This window comes from Nyctibius grandis, chromosome 5 (assembly GCF_013368605.1).
Source record: "Nyctibius grandis isolate bNycGra1 chromosome 5, bNycGra1.pri, whole genome shotgun sequence".
NCBI classification, from domain to species: Eukaryota; Metazoa; Chordata; class Aves; order Nyctibiiformes; family Nyctibiidae; genus Nyctibius; species Nyctibius grandis.
The window spans coordinates 88,953,936-88,974,133 of record NC_090662.1 but is presented as its reverse complement, the minus strand read 5'-3'; the positions used below and the strand labels follow the sequence as shown (position 1 = coordinate 88,974,133).

General features: G+C 38.8%; 1 protein-coding gene across 7 annotated transcripts in view; it reads right to left on the bottom strand.

Moving 5' to 3' along the window:
- Positions 1-20,198, bottom strand: part of EPS8 (EGFR pathway substrate 8, signaling adaptor) — a 155,414-nt gene that overhangs the window by 52,779 nt on the left and 82,437 nt on the right. For all 7 annotated transcript variants that reach the window (XM_068400707.1, XM_068400708.1, XM_068400706.1 and 4 more), the window contains 2 exons: positions 2,728-2,818; positions 1,548-1,621 (listed from right to left, as the gene is read on the bottom strand). In XM_068400707.1, coding sequence (XP_068256808.1) covers positions 1,548-1,621; positions 2,728-2,789 — 136 coding nt within the window. In that variant the 5' untranslated portion in view covers positions 2,790-2,818. The remainder of the gene's footprint in view (positions 1-1,547; positions 1,622-2,727; positions 2,819-20,198) is intronic.

The following is a 20,198-nucleotide window of genomic DNA, read 5'->3' as shown; positions in this document are numbered from 1 at the left end:
TATAGGATGCAGAAATCACTGTTTAAAATGATCACTTCAGAATTTTCCTCAGTTGCAGTTCCTGTCTTTAATACTATGTCAAGTGACTGATTTTTTAGCATACCACTAAGATAGACAAATTTAAACCTAGAATGATACACATACAACATAATTTTTAAATTACAAATGTTTCGGATGGTTTCTACTTCTGTCTTAGCTGACTTTTCCAGAAGTGGACCTTCACACTACTCTAGCGCAGTGCCTTCAGCCACCAAACCACATCAACTTTTTCACACCGCTCCTCTTTTCGGAGGATGGAAAGCCAGGAGACTTCCAGTCTCCTCCTTAGGCTTTTAGCCTCATGAATTTCAAAGCTGTTCGAAGGCCAACAAGGCAATCAGTACAACAAACTTCTCATGTGCTGACAGGTGAGTAACCAATGAAGCCAGACTCTAAGCCTGCGGGGTATCCTTCCAAGGGCAAAGTTAATGCTGTTCTAAAGCCACAGAGCACCCTGCCATCACCCCCCAAACCCTCTGAGGTCACTCCCAGCCATCAACCCACTCAAAATAGCAAGGAGGAAAAATTATTTACTACTAGGGATGTTGCAGTTACTAGTCACTGCTTTTTGAGCTTGCTGGTTTATTAACCTGCAGAAGAGGTGGTAGATGCAACAAGGGAGAGCACGCTGAGGTGCGAGGGGTCCTTCACAGGACTGGGTTCTCAATGCAAACCTCATTCTTCCAGTCTCATTAGCTGTACTGACTTTCAAAAGAGCATTTAACAACAGGCACAGATTTACACAGCAGAACATCTCTCAGCCTCATTGTTGTTGTATTTCCATCACCAGCGCAGCTATCAGCAGGATGTATTCACGGTGGAGGTGGATGGCCAGGAAACGATGCAATTTGGCTGTCAAGGAACATGACTACATTCTGCCTCCACAGTGATTTGGCCATGGGCTAGAAAGTACTATATAGAGCCAAGACAAATACTAGCATCTGTAGTTGGTAAGTGCAAAAATGTTTAGGCATTTATAAGTAACATCACATTTGACAGTCACAAAGCCTGTTGAAAAAAGCAGGCCAAATAAGGCTCCAAATCTGTTACATCAAATCTAACCTCCATGAAATCCTTGTGTCAAAACAAGAATAATATTGTAAATTCTTTTTCCGCTAGCAGGGGATAAAGGTGGGGAGTCAGGGGGAGACACAGGTCATGAATCAAACCTATAGCACAGCTAGATCCCTGAATGCCTTCTCCCTGGTACATACCTTAGCTATAGGATCACTCAGTTTTGTGATAAATGCTTTATACATTGTTGCCTTAAAAATTAGCAGGTGGGAGTTCTCCGGTTAGTTAACCATAAAAGCATTTTCTAGCTACCCGAGTTATTTTTAGTGGGAATAAAATCACTTTGCTTTTTAATTTTGTTTATACACACACACATATGTGTATGTACATACAGTTTCGGATTTGTATGCGTAAAATATTTTCACCATGACATCACAATTAATATTTAAACAACAATTTTAATATAAATGTTTAGAGACTTTATACCACCTTACCATAAAGAGCTTTTGCACTTGTTCTTGAATTCTGCTCCCTCTCCGCCTGAGCAAACGTTGGGGAACCATAGCCACTGGAAGAAAACATTTCTGGTTAACTCCTGTATAGATGAATTTGCCACACAGGAACAGGCATTGAAAAAAACCCTCCCCTTATGCAGGACTACACACACCTACAATGTTACTAATGGATGTAATGATAGTGGATATTTGTTCCACACCATGAATACAATGAAGCATGATTCACTTAGACTGGAAGCCCTTCTGAGCTCTTTTTTGTTGCATTCGTACGATGTCATACACAATGGGGGTGTAAACACATGGATACTACCACAATGTACTTAATCAATATTACATAACAATAACTAATAGTCGTAGTAATAATAAGAATAACAATAATAATAAAGACTATACCAAAGACTTGATGGGATTTTTTTTTTCTGCATACACAAGTGTTAATTGTTCTTAAAAATTTTAAATACTTTTCACAGAAGACTTAAAAGACTATTATTGCCTACAACAAATAAAAAGGCAATCCAACTGCCTTCTAGTGTAACAACAAGAATGAGTCATATACAAACTCACTTTAAAGGGACAACAATATGAGAAGCAGATGAGAGCACAGATGCCCTGTTCCATACAGGAATACATGTTCTGTAGCATCAGATTAGGTCAATTCTCATTAGTGCTGCGAATGAGCCTAGTGCCATGCTTCTGACACAGGCAGCATCCTCTTATCTCAGGCAAGTTAACACTTTCAGGTAACAGTTCCTCAGTTCTGTTTACTGGGAAACAGTATTTTCTCACAGATGGAAAGGGCAGCCTCATCTTCTATGCATAAAAATGCATTCACTCAGAGCTAACCTTAAACACCTCAGGCGTACGAAGACCTCTCCGAGTAATGTAATAAGTACATTATGGCTACAGCAATTTATTCTTCTCTTCTAGATGATTCCATTCAGTCACATAGCTTTACTCTTACATTAATATAAAAATCAGTCAGATGGTATCTGTCAGTTTGGTTCCATGGTTTGGAAACTGCATATTCTTTTACAGAAATTGCCTTTCTATTATTCCAATGGGATCTAATAATTATAGCTCTATCTGAAATGAAAGCGTGAAGAAGAAAATACAACGCTATTTTTTGTCCATAAAAGGAAAATTAAAGGCATAACCTTACTTCATTTGAGGAAAATAACTTCCATATCCACCAGGAGGGGTGTTTGATATATGTCCATTCATTCTTATTGTCACTTACTGAGGGAAACGATCTGGGAAAAGAAACAACAACAACATATGAATTGAAGTCTCTTAAAAGATGAAGGTTTAATACAAATGTAATACAAACCTCATGAGAAATTTATGACTGAAATGGGAAAGGAATTGCATCAACAAGCTCAATTGTTATTATTTGCATCATGGTGATGCCTTAAAGAGCCATTATGGAACTTCCCCCAATTGCAATTTGATAGTTATTGTTTCAAATAATTTACAATTTAGCGAATAAAGCCGTTATTATTGACACAACGATCTTAGGAATAGCCTTAGAAATAAAAGGCTGACTAAATAAAGAACAACATCTACTGCAGATGTGAACAAGATGTTCCAATAGGCAAGCATGCTTGATTTTAACCCTCAATTCATTTATTTCAAATGAAACTTTTGAATGACCTTTTGATACATATTCTATGAAACTTATCAGCTGAACTGTTAGAAAGATGCATTATCAAAACAAAACACAATTGTTAGCACAGAAGGAAACTTGGTTAGCTATTTTGGGACTAAAAAAAAGCCTTTTTTTTTTTTTTTAGCAGCATTTAACATCCTGGAAGTTTGGTATGCTGAACAAAACCTCTCATGTAACAGCAATACTGAAAAAGCTATAATGAAACAGTTAAAAGAATGCCTTCTCCCTTTAATAATGTGCCCTTTGAAGTGAAAATTTACTCTGGAAAGTGACTTTCATAAGCCTGTAGACAATTAACAATTAATCTATTCAAATTTACCATGGGCAAATATTCTTTTCATTCATACATATATGAATAATATATATATATTTGAATATTTGAATATTTCTCTACATCTCAGTCATTAAATAGAAAAATAGTTCTTTTAACTCTGCAAAACAGTCAAAAGTATGTCAGATAAAATTTGTATCTAACAAAAGCTCCATTTCCAAAGTAAGCACAACCTGCTTTGTTGTACTAGAGCCACCTTACAACCAGCTTATCTTCAGAATCACTAAGTCAACTTACTGCCTCACTTGAACAGTTCTCTTCCTGTTTTACCAAGAAGCAGCAGCCAATTGACCTACAGTACATATGTATTTTGTATCCGCATATGTTCTGCTACTTTCCTCTTTCATGCACAACCACAATCAAAATCAAATACTGTTCTCATCTCTAAAGTCTTCTGTCAGTTCAAGAGATGTACGAGCTGCTTTTGGTCTTCTGTACTCAGAACGGAGTTATTTTTATATTTTCCTAAGGAACACCTGACATCTCCTACCTGAGATGCAGTTAGCAAAGCTACCTAGAACTGAGGTGCCTTGATTATGTGCCAGATGTAACCACGTGGAAGCACAGTATTGCCTTCAGTGAGCACATGCTTGGTAATTTGGCTTAGAATCTCTCTTTTTTTAAAAATTTTCCTTTAAGTCTTTGATTGCTCCTTGCAAAATGTCTTTACTGACATATCCCATGTTTTACTTCCATTTCTCCTGCACATCCCCATGAATATATCACGTGTCCAACTTGGTATCCTGTTTGGCTGCTCTAAGCCACTTTTTACAGAGTGCAGTACTTAGCAGCTGTCTCAAATAAATTACTATCTGTGCCAAGTGCTGCTCAATTCATTAGCAATTACAGCCCTTGAGAAGCATCCTGAAATTGTCCCATGACTTGAAAGAATAAAAATATTTGTTTTCTCAGCAGAATTTGCCAGGTCACTGTGCACTCCTTGTTCCGCTTCAGCGACTGCATGGACCAGAGCTACTCAGAGCACACAGGTCACGCTGCCATTAAGCTCTTCAACACTTCCTATCAGCTATTAATTCTTATCCTCTGCAACCGTTGCTCATTTTTTCTACCCTGCTTAAGTTTACCCTGTGATTAATTTCCTAAAAGTGACCAGATCCAAAAAACCTCACACAAATCATGCCCATTGCTTTTCAGGATCCCCCCACTTCCTCTACTTTCCATGCACACTTTTATAAAGATAACACTTATTTAATAATTCTATTTGCCATACCCTTTTATCATTTGTGATTTTTTCATAGCCCTATTTACAACAAATTACGTAACTATCTGCTTTAAAGTGATGTCTGGAAAAAAACTTGGTTTTAGACTCCCTCAAAATTATTCCACTCCTCTGACATCTTAATCTGACATATATTTGATTTGTTATTTGTACTTCACTTTTATGAAAGTGGTGAAACAGATATTTTAAGTAGAAGGAATGTAATATATTAGAACTTAAAGCTTCAGTCTTTGAAGTTAGCATAACACACAGAGTTTTAAAGCAGCAATGAAGCTGAACAGCAGATTTTCACATTAGGGGAAGAAAACGTCTCATGACTAAATACTTGCTCACTGTAAGGCATAACACTACTTGGAGCAAATATAAAAAGCTTTAAAATTATATTTTGAATCAAGTAATAATGAAAATCTGAAGTCAGAAATTTTGTCTGTTTTTTTTTTAAGAAAAAACAACTCAGCTTGTTCTGCCAAGTAAGCACAAAAGTTTTAGTGAGTTTTAGCTGATATGCAAACAAAACACCACTTGCTATTTGATAGTTGAATAAAGCCAACAATATTTCCTGTTCCTTATTTTCCACTGTTAAAAAAAAAAAATCAAATGCTTTTGAAATGCCAAGACAACTACTTTGACATGACAATTTCAAGAAGCTATGCAATGATTCTATCCCTTGGTTCAAGAAAGCTCCTGAAAAGGAAATACAAAGAAACTCTTTACAGTCATTACTTATAATTAGTCCAAATATTTATAAAAGCATCAAAAAGCTACTCATAATTCCTCAGAATTATTAGGCAATCTAATCTCTTTCAGCCTAAATGTTTCTGGAAAAAAAAATTTAGGAAAACACTTTAAAACTTTTAATAAGTGCATGATGGAGAGAAGGGAAAAAACATAGAAGGATAACAGAATGTGCAGTACTTCATTTATTATTCACTTATACAGCTTTCTCTGCTATATTTCTCATCTCAAATGCTCTTTCATCTCTTACAACCAGTCCTATAGCAGAAGTCAACCCATGCACACTGTGAAGCCATTGTCATCCAGTCTATTAATAAACTCCACTTCCTCTTTAATCTTCCCTTTCACCTCAGCCCAGCAGTTCACAGCAACATACGCTGGTGTCCTAGACTTTAAGATAAACAACCTTCAAAATTAACTGTATGATCCCCCTTTAATAGGTCCTGAAGTATCAAGGGTTTACTTATGAATATGTGCAAGAATGGTCACATCTTTCTCAAGATCTTGAAAAGACACGATGCCTACTCCGAACAAGAAATATGTAAAAACAGAAAAATGAAATAAGAATTTACGAAGAAAAGAATAATAAGAAAACAGCTAAAATAGTAGGAAATACTAAGATAAATATTAAGACACTTATCTTCAAATATATTAAAATAATATATTATTAACAGTAGTAAGAAAATAGTTACAAATAGGAAATTCCTAAAAACAAATAAATACTAAATTCTCTTCCTGCTGTATCAGAGACTGAATTAAAAGAAATTCACCTAGGACTTCACTGCTGCCATCACTTTATTTTTGAAGGAACTCTAGCATATTGATAGTAAGCAAAAATACAAATGACAAGTGTCCAGCCTTTATAACAAACAAAACCATTTCTGAGAAAGATATACTTTGATTCTTTAGTAGTCAACAGTTACAGGTGGTTTAATCCCAAACATAGGCAGTATTATACCAGTATACAACGTGATTACATCAGTCATAAAAATTCATTTTAAAAAAATGCCCAGATGCTAAAATACTCTTTGCCTTCCCCACTTTGTAGCATGGCAGCCTAATGAAAGCAATACAATCTGTGTGCAACAACAAGCTGACACATTGACAACTCACATGCCTTGCCATTTAATTTCCTAGCAGGAGTCTGAAGGTAACAAAATCCCTCAATTTATTTAAAAAAAAAATCCCTTTTCTAGAAGGGCAGAACTCTCTCATTAAAGAAAATCACATATTCCAGAGACCAATGCTCTTTTCCACTCATCCTGAATCAGTCAATCCCACCCAGCGACAGATCACAACATCAGATGGAAAAAAAGAACAGCTTAATGGTGTGGATATTTCAGAAATGATGCTGGGGGCAGAGAGGGGGAAGGGTTAAGGAGAGAAAGATGCAGGGGAAGGAAAGGGAAAGCCAAGAATGGCTGGAACAATAATTATCTACCGATTAAGAAAGTGTTATTAGTAACAAGTCATTGTTATCACATGCCCCAAAAACCCCAAGAATTATTCCCCAGCTAGATAGCAGGCACAGGCTGTCCTTACAAGGTAACACTTATCTGTAGCAGATCTGACATTGTAGCTATGTCAGAAAAGGACATGCTTTCTCCACCCTTTCCCTTTTAAAAATATTATGGAACAACAAAAACAACAAAAAAAATCAGATGTATCCATGCTGCGCTGTAACTCACTATGCATTCAGTAAAGATGCTTCCTACTGCTATTCCACAGCATTCAGTACTGCTGCTCTAGAGAACGTAGAAAAACTATTTAACTTGCTGTGTGACTTACTATTTTTCATTTGTTTCTTCTTGAACCTCACCCCACTCACCCACACGCACCTTCCTTCAAAACTCGCATTACTCCCCCATGCTAAATTTTTGAATAGTCATTACTTTTAACCCCCTTGTTTCTCCACATTGAGGTCATTTCTTTAGTTATTCCTTATGTTCTTGTGTTTTGGTGTCTTGTACTCTTCTGTCTACTTTGTTGTTCTGGCCCAGCACTCTCCTATTAGCATCTTCACTCCAACCGCAGACTTTACAAATGGGAAACTCCTGTTGGGAATACATCCCAGGGAGTCTGATGAAATGTTGCTGCTGCCCTCTGCTTTGGGACTTGCTTCAGACAACAACCAAGAGCAAACATGAGTTCTGCTGGCTGTTCAACATCTTGCCTCAAGATAAACACCACGATGCGCATGCATGCACTTCGGAAATGATCACTGGGTATTTTCCATCCTCAGTATATTGATATCAGAATTTCTCTGAGACAAACTGCTACCGGTTGCACAGGCAGCAGCTTTATACTGTGATGTTTTCCATTTTCTATTATGGGGATTGGAGCATCCAAAGTCTGGTCAAAAAGATGACGACAAAAATCACACACAAAATTGAAAGCTAGACCCTACAAGCGATGCAGCTGCAAGACACAACATTCGAACTTCATTGACCACCACTCTGGCTGCTGTCCCCTTTGCCTCTTTCAAGCCACTCTTTATCAATGGGGGGACTGAAAGCTCCCTGAGAAAAGAATAGGTACTAAGGTATATGCTCCTGTGTCCAAGTGTCAGGTCTTCAAGCAAACATATTAAGTAAAATAGCCATAATAAAATAATTTTGAAAATGCTGTTACTTTCAGGTCTTCTCTGGATCCAGAGCAGTTGTCAAGTGTAACCCTTAGCATTAATCACACTACATCTTAGTTTATACATATCTGCATTGAGTTGCATCCTGTGTTTAGATTTCAATGCCTCCTCAAACAACCCTTCTGGTGGATGCAACATTAGCTAAATTGGGTTCCTGCTAAAGAAACCTGGTGGTGGGGAGGAAAGGAGTGGACGTGCCCCTCTCTCCCCCCTGAATTTCAGTCCTTATAGAAAGCTGAACCGAAACTCAGAATATTATTTGCCTAAGGTGGCAGACATGTAGGAGCATTTCAAGAAACTAATGACTGTGACAGATGCTCTGGACAGGAGGGGACAACATTGCATGACAGGGGACACAGCACTGCCGAGGAGGAGGGATTTGTAAGTGTATTCACCTCCACAGAGCAGATGAGCTCAGTCAACACTGCTTTTTCCGATTTCAAAGTGTGTTCTGATTTTCATTGACACTTTCTGAAATTTTCTATTTTTCCTCAGTCCTTCAGTAGAAGGACTATGCTAAATTCATCAGCAGTATTCTTTTCAGCAGGAGGGATAGAATAAATTTATTAAGAAAACTTGGTGACGTAATTATCAAAAGTAGGAGACTGGCTATGTTAACGCAAGACCAGTCTTCAAAGCAAGAATTGTTAGCTAAAAGAGAAGTTTTCTGTTGGGAAAACTAATAAGATAAAAAGAAGATTAAATCTTTTTTCTACTATGATATTTTCCAGCGATTCACTGTTAAGGAAATATTCTAACAATACAATTAAGATAGGTATCTTTTATTTTGAGAAAGGGGAGAAATATGAAGACCAACAGGAAGAACCGAATGAATCAACTTCAGATAGATCCTGTTCATAGATTTACCTCTTTTTTTTATTGCCACACTAATAAAGAACCTGCTTGAAAACAGGTTCTTATTCTGGCATGGTAACCTACTTCCATTCATTTCACTCAGGTCTGGGCCATGATTTATAATTAGCTGTATTGAAAGAACATAAAATAGCTTTACAGATACAAAAGCTTCAAAGACTTAAAATTCCTATTGTAACAAAGGAACGTTAATAAATATGCCAGCACTAAAGCCACCGCTCACTGCTATTTTTAATTAGGGAATTAACCACCTCATCTAAAGCAAGATGAGTATTAATTACCAAGATCAGGATAATTATGCAGACCACATAGAAAGTATCACCACAGCTGGAAGACCAGTATCTTGTATAAAAGAAAGAAAAGAAAGGAAAAAAAATAAAGCCAAAAAACCCAAACAAAAACGCCTCCACAAATACAGAAGAACAGCCTAAACAGGAAGGCGGCTACAGCACATGAAGGAATTTGTAGATAGAGGTGGAAAAAGGAGGGATTATAATGTACAGTAAAAGTCAGTGTCTCTGGTAAACCTACCTCAAATATTTGAAGAGGATCATGGAAGAAACTCTTCCAATGGAAGAGATTATAGATTCAGAAAGCCACCAGCATACTGCACCAGAGCTTACTTTGGCACCACATCTACAGCACCCAGGAATTCCTGTGCACCCGTGTGGACTCACAGAAAGGACACTGGGAAAATATTTTGCACAGGACAACCCCCAGCCCCATCACTAACTTCTCCCTTCCAGTGTCCAAGGAACAGCTATTAGTTCCAAGAGAGAAAGCTAAGAACTAAAACTCTGTTTGAGTTTAATATTTATTGAAATTCAGAGCAGTGGTTCTCAATTCACACTTGACTTCGAATGCCACTGCTTTTATTTCAGACCTGAGGAAGGGCCCAGGTGCCTGGAAAACACCTATTCCCCCCCCCACTCCCAGGAGTAAGCTAGCAAAGGATACTATTCTTACTCACAAATCCTAATCTCAACATGGCTACAACAGTGCTCTCAATATAACCACCTGAAGAGAGATGTACATTAATTTGTTCTGGTTTGGGTTTTTGGTGGTTTTGTTGTTTTTTTTTTCTTAAATCTGATTTGGAACCACTGACTGGTGAATACAACTGACCTAGCACAGATACCACAGTTTTATTTCTCTTCTTCACACCCTCTAATTTTTTCATTATTTCCTTTTATTCCTTGTTTAGTCATACTTCAAACTAGATCATTAGATTTCAAAACAGGCCACTCCAGATACTGCTTTGAAAGTCAGCTTGCAGTGTGCAACCAACAAGCCATCAATTTGACTTTAGAAATGAGAACTTATAAATTGTATTATTAATTCTAGTGTGCATGTTTAGGTGGGCCAGCAGAAAACTCTGCAAGAAACAGTGTGCAAAGGGTGCTTCTTTCCAGATGCCATATAAGCATGCTTCCCACCACCCTGAAGACGCCATGTCAAAAAGATCATGAAATTTGGACATACTTTTCCCTTTCACGTTGAAAACGGGCTGAAATGTTGATTAACAGTTCATCAACTGTTCATCAGTTGATGAAGTATTTCTGAACAGTTTCCTGCACTGAAGTGCTTGTGAAAATGTTAAGAAATGATAAGACTTAAGGTAGTAGTACCGTAAGGATATAAAAAAGAACGAGACAATGTCTTTAGGTGTTGTCTGTTGCTGTCTTAGATAAAGTTTTCCTCTCAGTCTGGCCAAAAAATGAGTGAACTCCCAACATAGCTAAAATACTGCTTGCTGCTGCAAGTCAACCAAATGAAACTGGCTTAACCACCTATCCACCTCTACTTGCAAGGTTAACAGCTGTGCCATGACACACTGACATTATTAAAATGTCCATAACAAAAGCTGAACTGAAACTATATAATGACATACTCCACCCAGACCATTAAAATTAACATGGAGGAGGAGGAGGACGAAAAAGGACAGAAACACTCATCAATGCCTCTCTAACTTAGTTTAATAGAACTGTGGGAAGATCTAATTCTTGTCTTCACAAATTTACTTTCTACAGCAACTTTACCAAAACTGAATTAGCTTTTATCCTGTAGGCCTCGTAGCCAGCCACCAATGGTGCAGTTATCGTGGTCTCAGGCATGGCAATAGATGACTCCTATTGCAAGGCTTGCTTATTGCTCCCTACTTAAACTTTCACTCTAGCCCTATTTAAAAAAAACAAACAGACAAAAAAAAAAAGCCAAACACAAAACCCCACACAGCTGATATCCCATCAATCTATTCTCATTTATTCTTAACATGGCAGCACACAGAATAAATCGGGACAAAGGCCAATTTCCATTAAAATCCATCAGCTAGTTACTTAAAAGAACCAATTTCTAGATTAGTAGCCAGTTACAATCTTGAATTAAACAAGATTTTTAAAGTTGAGTAGGAGCAACATCCACTGGTTTCCTGATTATCTTAAACACCTGAGCTCCATACTATTGTGGACCACCCTTGGATGGTATCCTTTAATGATATGGACCCAGAATCATTTATGAAATCTTATTCTCTTCCACCAATAAAATGTTCTGAATGACAATTCACACAAGTCTGAAAAGCCTCAAACTTTACTACGGGAAGGGTTCATACTCTGTACCTCACTGTAAATTTTCATTTTCTATAAGGTGGAAAAAAAAAAAAGCAGTTTTCAAGCTGTTCAGTTATCTCAAAACCGAAAAGGCTATGTTTAATGAGATTGAGCAAATACGTAAGATTTAAAAGTTACGGATCAGACCACAGCAAACTGACTTTGCTGAGCCAATTTATTTGGTAAGCTCACAGTGGAGCTCAACAGCAAAACTAAAACTTTTATTTTAAAATTTAATAAGAGAACAGATGCTATTTTAATAATGCTCATTAGCTCTTCAAACTTCCCTATTAAGAAAGGCCTCTTGTTTCACACAGATCAAATAATGCGCAAACAAGGCAGCAGATGAAGCTTCACAAGGCTTGTGACTTTAGGTAACCTGATTTAAAACAAATACCACCATCACAAGTTTTTGACATTAAATAAGATTTTAATACTACAAAAGTTAGTAGAGTGTTCATATTCTCAGAAGTAATTTAAAATATTTCCCTAACAGTTCAACGTCCATGCAACACCCTGTATACATGAAAGTATTAAATTAACAGGTGATACCTGGAAGTATTTGAATTCATTCCAAATATAGTCGGCATGTCTCCTAAAATAGACCAAGTTTTCACTTGTCATGCACACACAAAACACATATGAAGTAGAATTTGTCCTCAAAGTAATGCAGTGAGGAAGATGCATTGTACAGCAGCAACATTGCCAATACCTGTGAGTCAAACTTCCATGCCTGACCTCACAGCAGGGCACATTCACCATGTAACTGAAGCTGGTTTACAGACACTAACAACCGAAAACTGTATGTTACCTTTAAAACTTACCCTGTATTACAGGAATCCTATTTCCTTCAGACTGTGCTAGGGCCTAAGAAAATTACTTTGTTTTTAATCTCTGGGGGAAAATGCTGCTCCTGAAAGTTGGTATCTAAGTTGCCATCCAGTCACTCAATTGATCACTACCTCTTGTATTTTTCATTAATAGTAGGAGACATCGTGAGAAGGTGCCTAGATACACAGTGTCCATACAGCAAGGTAACAACAAAAATAAAACCACAGGGACTATGAAAATAAGGTAGAAGAGAGAAAAGGCAGAAGAAAACAAAATCAATTTTTAAAGAGAATTGGAGAATACGTTGCACTAGAAGCTATTTAAAGACCTAGCACCAGCAGTCACTGACTTAGAAATCCCGTTTGGTTTTTCCCACCTATGAAAGAAAGAAGCCATACCACCATCACTCAGGGGTGCTAAGTGAACTGATTGAGATGTTCAATTTAATACTGTCAAAAGTACAGTTGTTGTCACTGGAAAATATGCACTGGAAAAAAAATGTTTTTCAAGGGAACTTTACTTTTTCTTTTTTTTCCCCCTTCTACTTGAAATACCTCCTTGACACCAATCAGGTAATCTAAAAATCATTTCCCACCCCACAGCAGAGTGGAGTAATGCAGAGATATGAGAAGAGCTGTGTGACTTGTTTGCTTGTATAGAATTGCGAAGTCAAACGGCCAGTCCCTCTATATCATACAGCACTTCCCCGGTGCTTTTCCTTCTGAACCTGGAATCTGAAACAACAAACTTCAAGGACAACTTCCCCTCACCTAGAGTTAAAAACAGACACATAACTGCGCAGTAAGACGCGTGACCTTGAACACAGGCTACACAGTTCTCAGCACTTTCAGACACGCAATAAGTCACCTGCCTCCAAACATCAGCTGGAGATGCTTGTTTGGGTCATCAAAAATCTTGAACATCAATTTTCGTTTGCATTAATGTGCACATAACCCAAAGAGACTATATTGCAATTCAGCGAGTAAACAAAAGGCACTATCTTAAGTATCTAAGCTTAACTGATCAGTCCACATTGGGGCTAGAATTACTCAGCGTGAGGCGATTCAGGCGTAAAAGAACTTACTGAACTGAGGTCACAGCTGAATAAGGTCACACCCTGCTGCAGTATTAACAGTGTACTTCCGTAACTCAGCATTTGTATCGTGAAAGAAAAATAGACTGAACAATAACAGATTCCACAATTTGTGGGAAGAAAATTAATTTAAACTTTTGGCATTTCGTGTCTCTGATTTTCTAGTTTCAATTACTCATGTCTCTCTGTACAGATACAATTTTCTCCTCCATCAGTCTGGGCCAAGCCCTTCCTCTACATGCATTACAAAACCAAAAACATATTCAACCAATGTCAAATTTTTGAGGTTTGGGGTTTTTTTGTTTGTTTTTTTTTTTAAATTACCTAATCAAATGCAGAAATGTGATTTTTTTTCCAAATCAATTAACAAATTCACATTTCCAAAAGCAGTCTCTGATGTGAATGCCCAGGCTTGGCAAGTTACAGGCTTGACTTTTAGAAGCAAAAGCATATACTCTTAGATTTCAATGCCCTTATAATCACATACTAGGTTTCCAGCAAATATCCAGCGATTAAAGATGACAAAATTAGAAACCTTATAAAAGACAAATTATAATCAGTGTAATATGTGTTTGGCTCCAATGTCCTCTAATTGTGGAGCCTGAATTTTCACATATCACAAGAAATTTTTTTCCAGGAATTTGTCATTGCTGGTTACCAAGCCAAGTTTAACAAGCTATCACTAGAAAGGGATTCTGAAATACTGCAATCAGGTATTTTATTGCAATTTGCTCATTCATTGAATTGAAAACATTTTGTTGAGGCATTTCTAATGTCAATTTTTTTTTTTAAACTGATGTCAGATAGGTTACCAATGGAAACCTCAGTCTGGGACAGGAGCCTAACATACCCTGCTCCCAGGAAACCTCAGAGGAGATCTATTTTTTGGAAATTTTCCACAGGTTTTGAAGGAAGCTAACTTTCAAAAATCTTCCAGAATATGGAATTACTGTTCTCCACTCAGTTCTTCTATTAGAAATAAGTGTGTGAAATCAGTGTGAGTAGGAAGGAGCTAAAAAAGCCATATGTGGTAATGCTTTTTGATCTTTTCCTGCTTAGAGGGGTGATGGATGAGGTTGGGGAAATCTGTGTGCACCATTTATTTCCATGCAGTAGAGATGATTCTAGTGATCTTAACATGACATAAGAAATTCCCATCTAAAATCTTTTTTCAAAGATATGGTTACCCTCCTAGAGAGCTAAGAAAGACATAACCTCTTCACCTTTCAAGACGGGTCACTACTTTATGGGGATCTTGCACAAATGATAGTCATTGGAGATGACTAGGTTGGTTGGTTGGATTTTTCTTTGTTGTCTTTTCCCCACCCCAAAAAGCATATTTGGACCACTCTGTATCTATTTGGTACTTCTAATACATGATACTGAACAGAATTTTCACACTTCACAGGCTGCTTGACTTTCAATAGCAATGGTACTACCACAAAGTGAGTTACATGTTCAATTGGAATAAGAAGGATTACCCATGGAGTGGAGATAGTCCTTAAAGCAATGAATGTTATCTTAAGAGCTATTTTCCATAAGGCCCTTATCCTCCTGGTTACAATCATGTGGCTAGAAAACATGTAGAGCCCTGCAAGAGATGCTAGGGAGAAAGCATGCACAGAAAACTTTTGAAGGATGAAGGCCTATATAAACAGAGCTTTCTCCCACATTGTAGGCAACTAAGAAATCCTGTTTATTATAAAACTTCACCAGCTCCTCAGCAATGATTAAATTTTGTTTATAGAGCTCTGAGTTGCCTATACTATTATATATTTTCTGTTTGATGAGCTTGAGAAGGATATTTTTTCCTTTTCCAGAAGGAACACTAGATAAACTTTAAATTCGTACCCAGTTTCAAAGGAAAAATATTTGTTCTACACAAAGCCTCCATTCAGAGTCCCTGTTTTTACTACAGTAAGAAAAATAGCTGTGCCCTGGATAATTTGTTCATGTATGCCAATAAAAGCACATTGGATTAGAGCCAGCACTTCTAGCAAGCACCCAATGACTTCTGAAATCCTATGAAAAGCAGAACTCTTTTTCTCTACCTCTTATCCTTTTTCTATTTGCCATTCCCAGTACTTATTGCTTGTTTTCATTACATATGTCTTTATATTACTGTAAGAAGCAACTAAAAGAATAAAATAAGACTAAAGAATAAAAGCAAAGCTTTTTAAAGAAGCTCTTTTATGAAAAAGAGCTTTCAGTTATCTTTAGACGTTTAAAACATTAAGCATGTACCCTTTTGAACTCCACACTAATTAACATGAAAAGAGACTAAAGTATATTCATGTTTTAGAGGTATAAAGAATTATGAAACATACTGACAAAGATACTTAGGTACCTATGTTTTCATGCAGGACTCTGATCAAGATGCTTGCTGTTTAACCTAGGGCAGGTCTAGTGCAGAGCCAAGGCATAAAAGAACATGAAGAAAATTCTTGGGAATTTATTCAGATCATAGCGGGATTTACCATGCACATGTGCTTCCCCAAAACCCAATATTTTCTAAACAGTTTCACAAACCATCACAGAAAATAGGGCTGAAAAGGAAAGAAGACATCTCCCATCCTCAAGGCAGGAGCAACTATGCCAAGATACTTCCCAAAAGGTATTTGCACAACCTCTTCCTTGGGCCACCAGTGAGAGAGGCTAAAAACCAAGCCTGGGGAAACCCAGAGGCTCATTAGCCTTACTCTGAAAATGTTTTTCTCAAGAAATAATCTAAATCATTGTTGCAATTTAAACTCACTTAATACTGCTTCTATCCACAGCATACCCAATAAATACATTAGGTTATTTAAGAAAAAAGAAAAAATGTAACAACAACATGCATCCAATCAGTGTTAAAACGGGCTTATAAAAATATCCTGTTCCTCAGTCTTGTTTGATAAAGAATAGTCAGCTTACTGCTACCTCCTCTCTCTTTTATAAGTTATCACTCATATCAACACAGCAATACGCCTACAAGGATGTCGTTTCAGGCATATAATCTCGTATGTTTTTCCAGCTAAGCAATCCAAAGTAAGCAGACGTCAACTTCTATTTTCCCATAGGAGCCCACAAGGCAAGTTTCAGGGGGAACAATATTACAGTTACTCCATCTATATATTATCTTTCATTATCTCAGTGTTTTTCTAAACCATATCCCCTTGTTTCTTCAACTTTGTATAACCTCTTCTCTTTCCTCATATTGTTTAATTCAGCCTTACGCTTTTCTCCTCCTTTTCCTTTTGTCATGCACATCTACTGCAGACTTTCTGTAACAAAGTAATTCAAGAAAAAATAATCCAATTGCAGCCTCAAAAATAGTTCCCAATGTTGTCCAAGGCCTTTAAGACAGGGACTCTGCCATCTGCACCGTGACTGTCTTTCATCTCCTATCTGATCGGGTTGGATGACCACTGAGATAATTAACACTGATAGTTGTAAATATTGTCTTTCCCAATGGAGGTAGCAAAAGCATTAGAGGTAGGTTATTTCATGAATGGATGTGATAATTTGTGTTTCCCAGCTATTGCTTTAAGCTTTCTGAAAACTCACAGTCGTTCACAGACAGATTTAGGTGAAATGGTAGAAGTAATTACTGCTCTAATTGCCTATGCCCTCTTTCTGCCTTTACAAGGATGCAAAAAGGTGACATAAAAATCTCAACTTCCCTCTGGGAGCCAGAGTTTGAAATCCAGCAGAGCAGAGTGAGCTGCAACTTGCAGAGGTTGAGATTACAGTACAAATAAAACTTAGCACAGGGATAAGGCAGTTTACTGGGACAGCAGGAAGGTTGTCGGATGCCCCATCTTTGTCCATCCACAAACAGCTTAGATAGACCCCAGGCTATCCACACTTGGGTCACGTTTTAAAAATTCTCTTCACAAACCAAGCATGTAGCTCTTAAGAGACTCCCTGCCCCAAACTGGTACTTTGCAAAAAGCCTGCTGAACAGGGCCCTGCTCTCATGTTCCTCTGCCACTGCCTTACGCTTTAAGAAACAGACCTAAATGGCTTTTTAAATATTCTGTTCTCTCCAGGCTTGCCTTTACTCCAGCTATCCATACATTACTTCACCAATGGGACAATCCAGTTTTATTGCAAAGAGAGGCCACAACACGATGGGAAACCTCCACAGGGTGCAGCCAGCAGCGCAGACCAGTGAGGATTTTGCACCAGAGGTCTGTGGTCTGCAGCTGTACGCTGTCTGACAGACAGCAACACAGCAACAGCGCCTGGCGTTACTGAATCTCCTCCTGCCTGGTCTGAAACACTACGTTTTGTCCCCCATTTCCACAAGCAAGTCAGAGATGCAGTGTATTGCTCCAGTAAGATGAGCTCGCCCCAGTCCTTAAGCAGATCAGCCACCCCACAGCAAAGTGGCCCTGGGGCTTCAGCAGCTCAGGTGCAGCAAGGACTCGGGTGAGGGCAGACCTCCAGTCACACCTCGAGCTGGTATTTCAGCAGCAACCTGCCCCCTATCATGCTCAGCACACTGTTCAGCCCTACAAAGCTGTTTTTGCAAATACTCAAGAAACAGCTAGTGATGGTCTGTAAAAACCTCTCCCCAGGCAGAGCTGCCCCACACTCAGCACCATGCTGCTTTTACCCCTGACCTCCCTCGCTACCACTGCAAGACTTGGGCCCCCAGGCAGCTGCCCTGGCATGGGCCTGACTCCACACCCCACTGAGTCACCTTCTCCAGAAATGACCCTGTGGGACACCCATCTCACCCACCCCATGGATGTTGTGGCTGTTTCCCTCGTCAGCCACACAGGAGGGCCAGTGGGAGCGAAGCCATTAATTGGGATGTTGCATTGCGTGGCAGGAACAGAGCGGTCACTGAACCATTTGCTGCCCGTGAATAGCAAGGTCAATACTTCTACCCAAAGGACAATTAATATCTAGCCAAGCAGGCCAAGCCAACTACCTTTGTGCCCTTTGTCAAAGGGAAAACAGCATGGCTAGAGTCCAGAGCACTGAAGGTGACATTTAGGCAAAATATATATCAAAAAAATCTTGCTTCCTTTGCCATTATTCAGCTCTGTGACTCAGTTCTGCCGAGCATATGTAAATCTCGGCCGGTGCCAGCCTCTCCAGTGATGTTAACGGGAGATACACGCACCCATTTTCTCTAAACCAAGTTAGAAAAATGGAATGAGATCACTGCTTTAATCAGATTGGGGAGGTCAAGGATTACAGAAATTAGAAAGAGAGAAGGCCATTGGATTCAGCCCTTTTCCTGCTACAAGATTGTTCTCCTGGGCACAAGCTTTCCAGTTTTACTACTGGAGCAGCAACTCTTGAAAATCTTACACCCAAGGGAAAAAAAATGCAGATGAGACACAAGAGAGTACTTTTGCTAGCAGAAACATAGTGCTGAGAGCACAACCATGCTGCCCATCCCCTCCTGCCCATGCACCCCTGCCACACTTGCTCCTGTCACCCTAGAGTTTCTCTTGTACCTTAGGAGGGGCCCTCAGTTTGGATTCTCACACCTGACTAAAGGAAAGGTACACCAGGTTTCAGATGACAGCCTTGAGACATGCTAAAACCCATGCTCATTTGGAGATAATACTGAGAACTTATTATCCAGGGATGGGGAGAAAGCTCACACTGTTTTAGGCTCAAATAAAGGCACTTGCAGCCAATATCCTCAAAACTCCTTAACATTTCTGAAAGATTGAGCCCTGTTGCCTCCATCTTCCTCACTGCTTCTTTTCCCAGTGAAGAGCATGTATAGCTCGGTTTAGAAAAAGTCCCCAGAATATTTGTATGCTTCCGCAAAGAACATATCAGAAAATCATAGATTTTGGGGAGGGAGGGGATCCATTATTCTACAAACAGGGAAATCCCAACAGATGTCCTAACATCTTTTCCTGCTGCCCAGATCAATTGGCAAGCACCAGGGGCTCCTGCGTAGTTCACTCCTGCCAAGTTTTAGTATTGCTTAGCAGATGGCTACTTCTCACCATGCACAGGGCTTTCCCCTCCTGGGCACTGAATGGTTTCACATCACCTAGAAGCAGAGGCACCGGTTTGCCAGCCTTCACAACCAGCCCCCTTCACACCTGCACCATCAACAGCGTGGCCCCACTCTCTTGCTCAGGCTTTGTGCAATCTGGAAGCTCAAGAGATGCTAAACATCCACTTTCCTTTTAATCATGAGCAGAAGCAGCATCGCAGCCCTAACGCACACGATCAGACATCTCTGGCACATCATAAGGAGGACAAAGTGCTCCGGTAACACAAAACCAGCAGCAGCAATGGCTGTCCTTCAAAATTTCAGGCATACATGGCACAGCATCCTTACTCTGGGTAATGAAGTCTAACACACTGAACTGCAGCAGATGACGCTTACTGTGAAGGGTTAACAAGCAAGTCTTTAACCACTGTAAATTGCCCTTAGTACATAAAATAATAAGGTATCTCTAATGAGGGAGAAGATGATACTCTCTTGGACTTGCTCTTGAAATAGAAATATGTAAAATGTGATGTCATGTAATTTGCACTTCCCTAATATTAGGCTGTTCTTATCTAATGTTCCTCTCCTCATGTTTTAGTGCACTCCAAGGGGATATTATCCAAGAGAATAATACACATGATGCAGAAAACTAGCC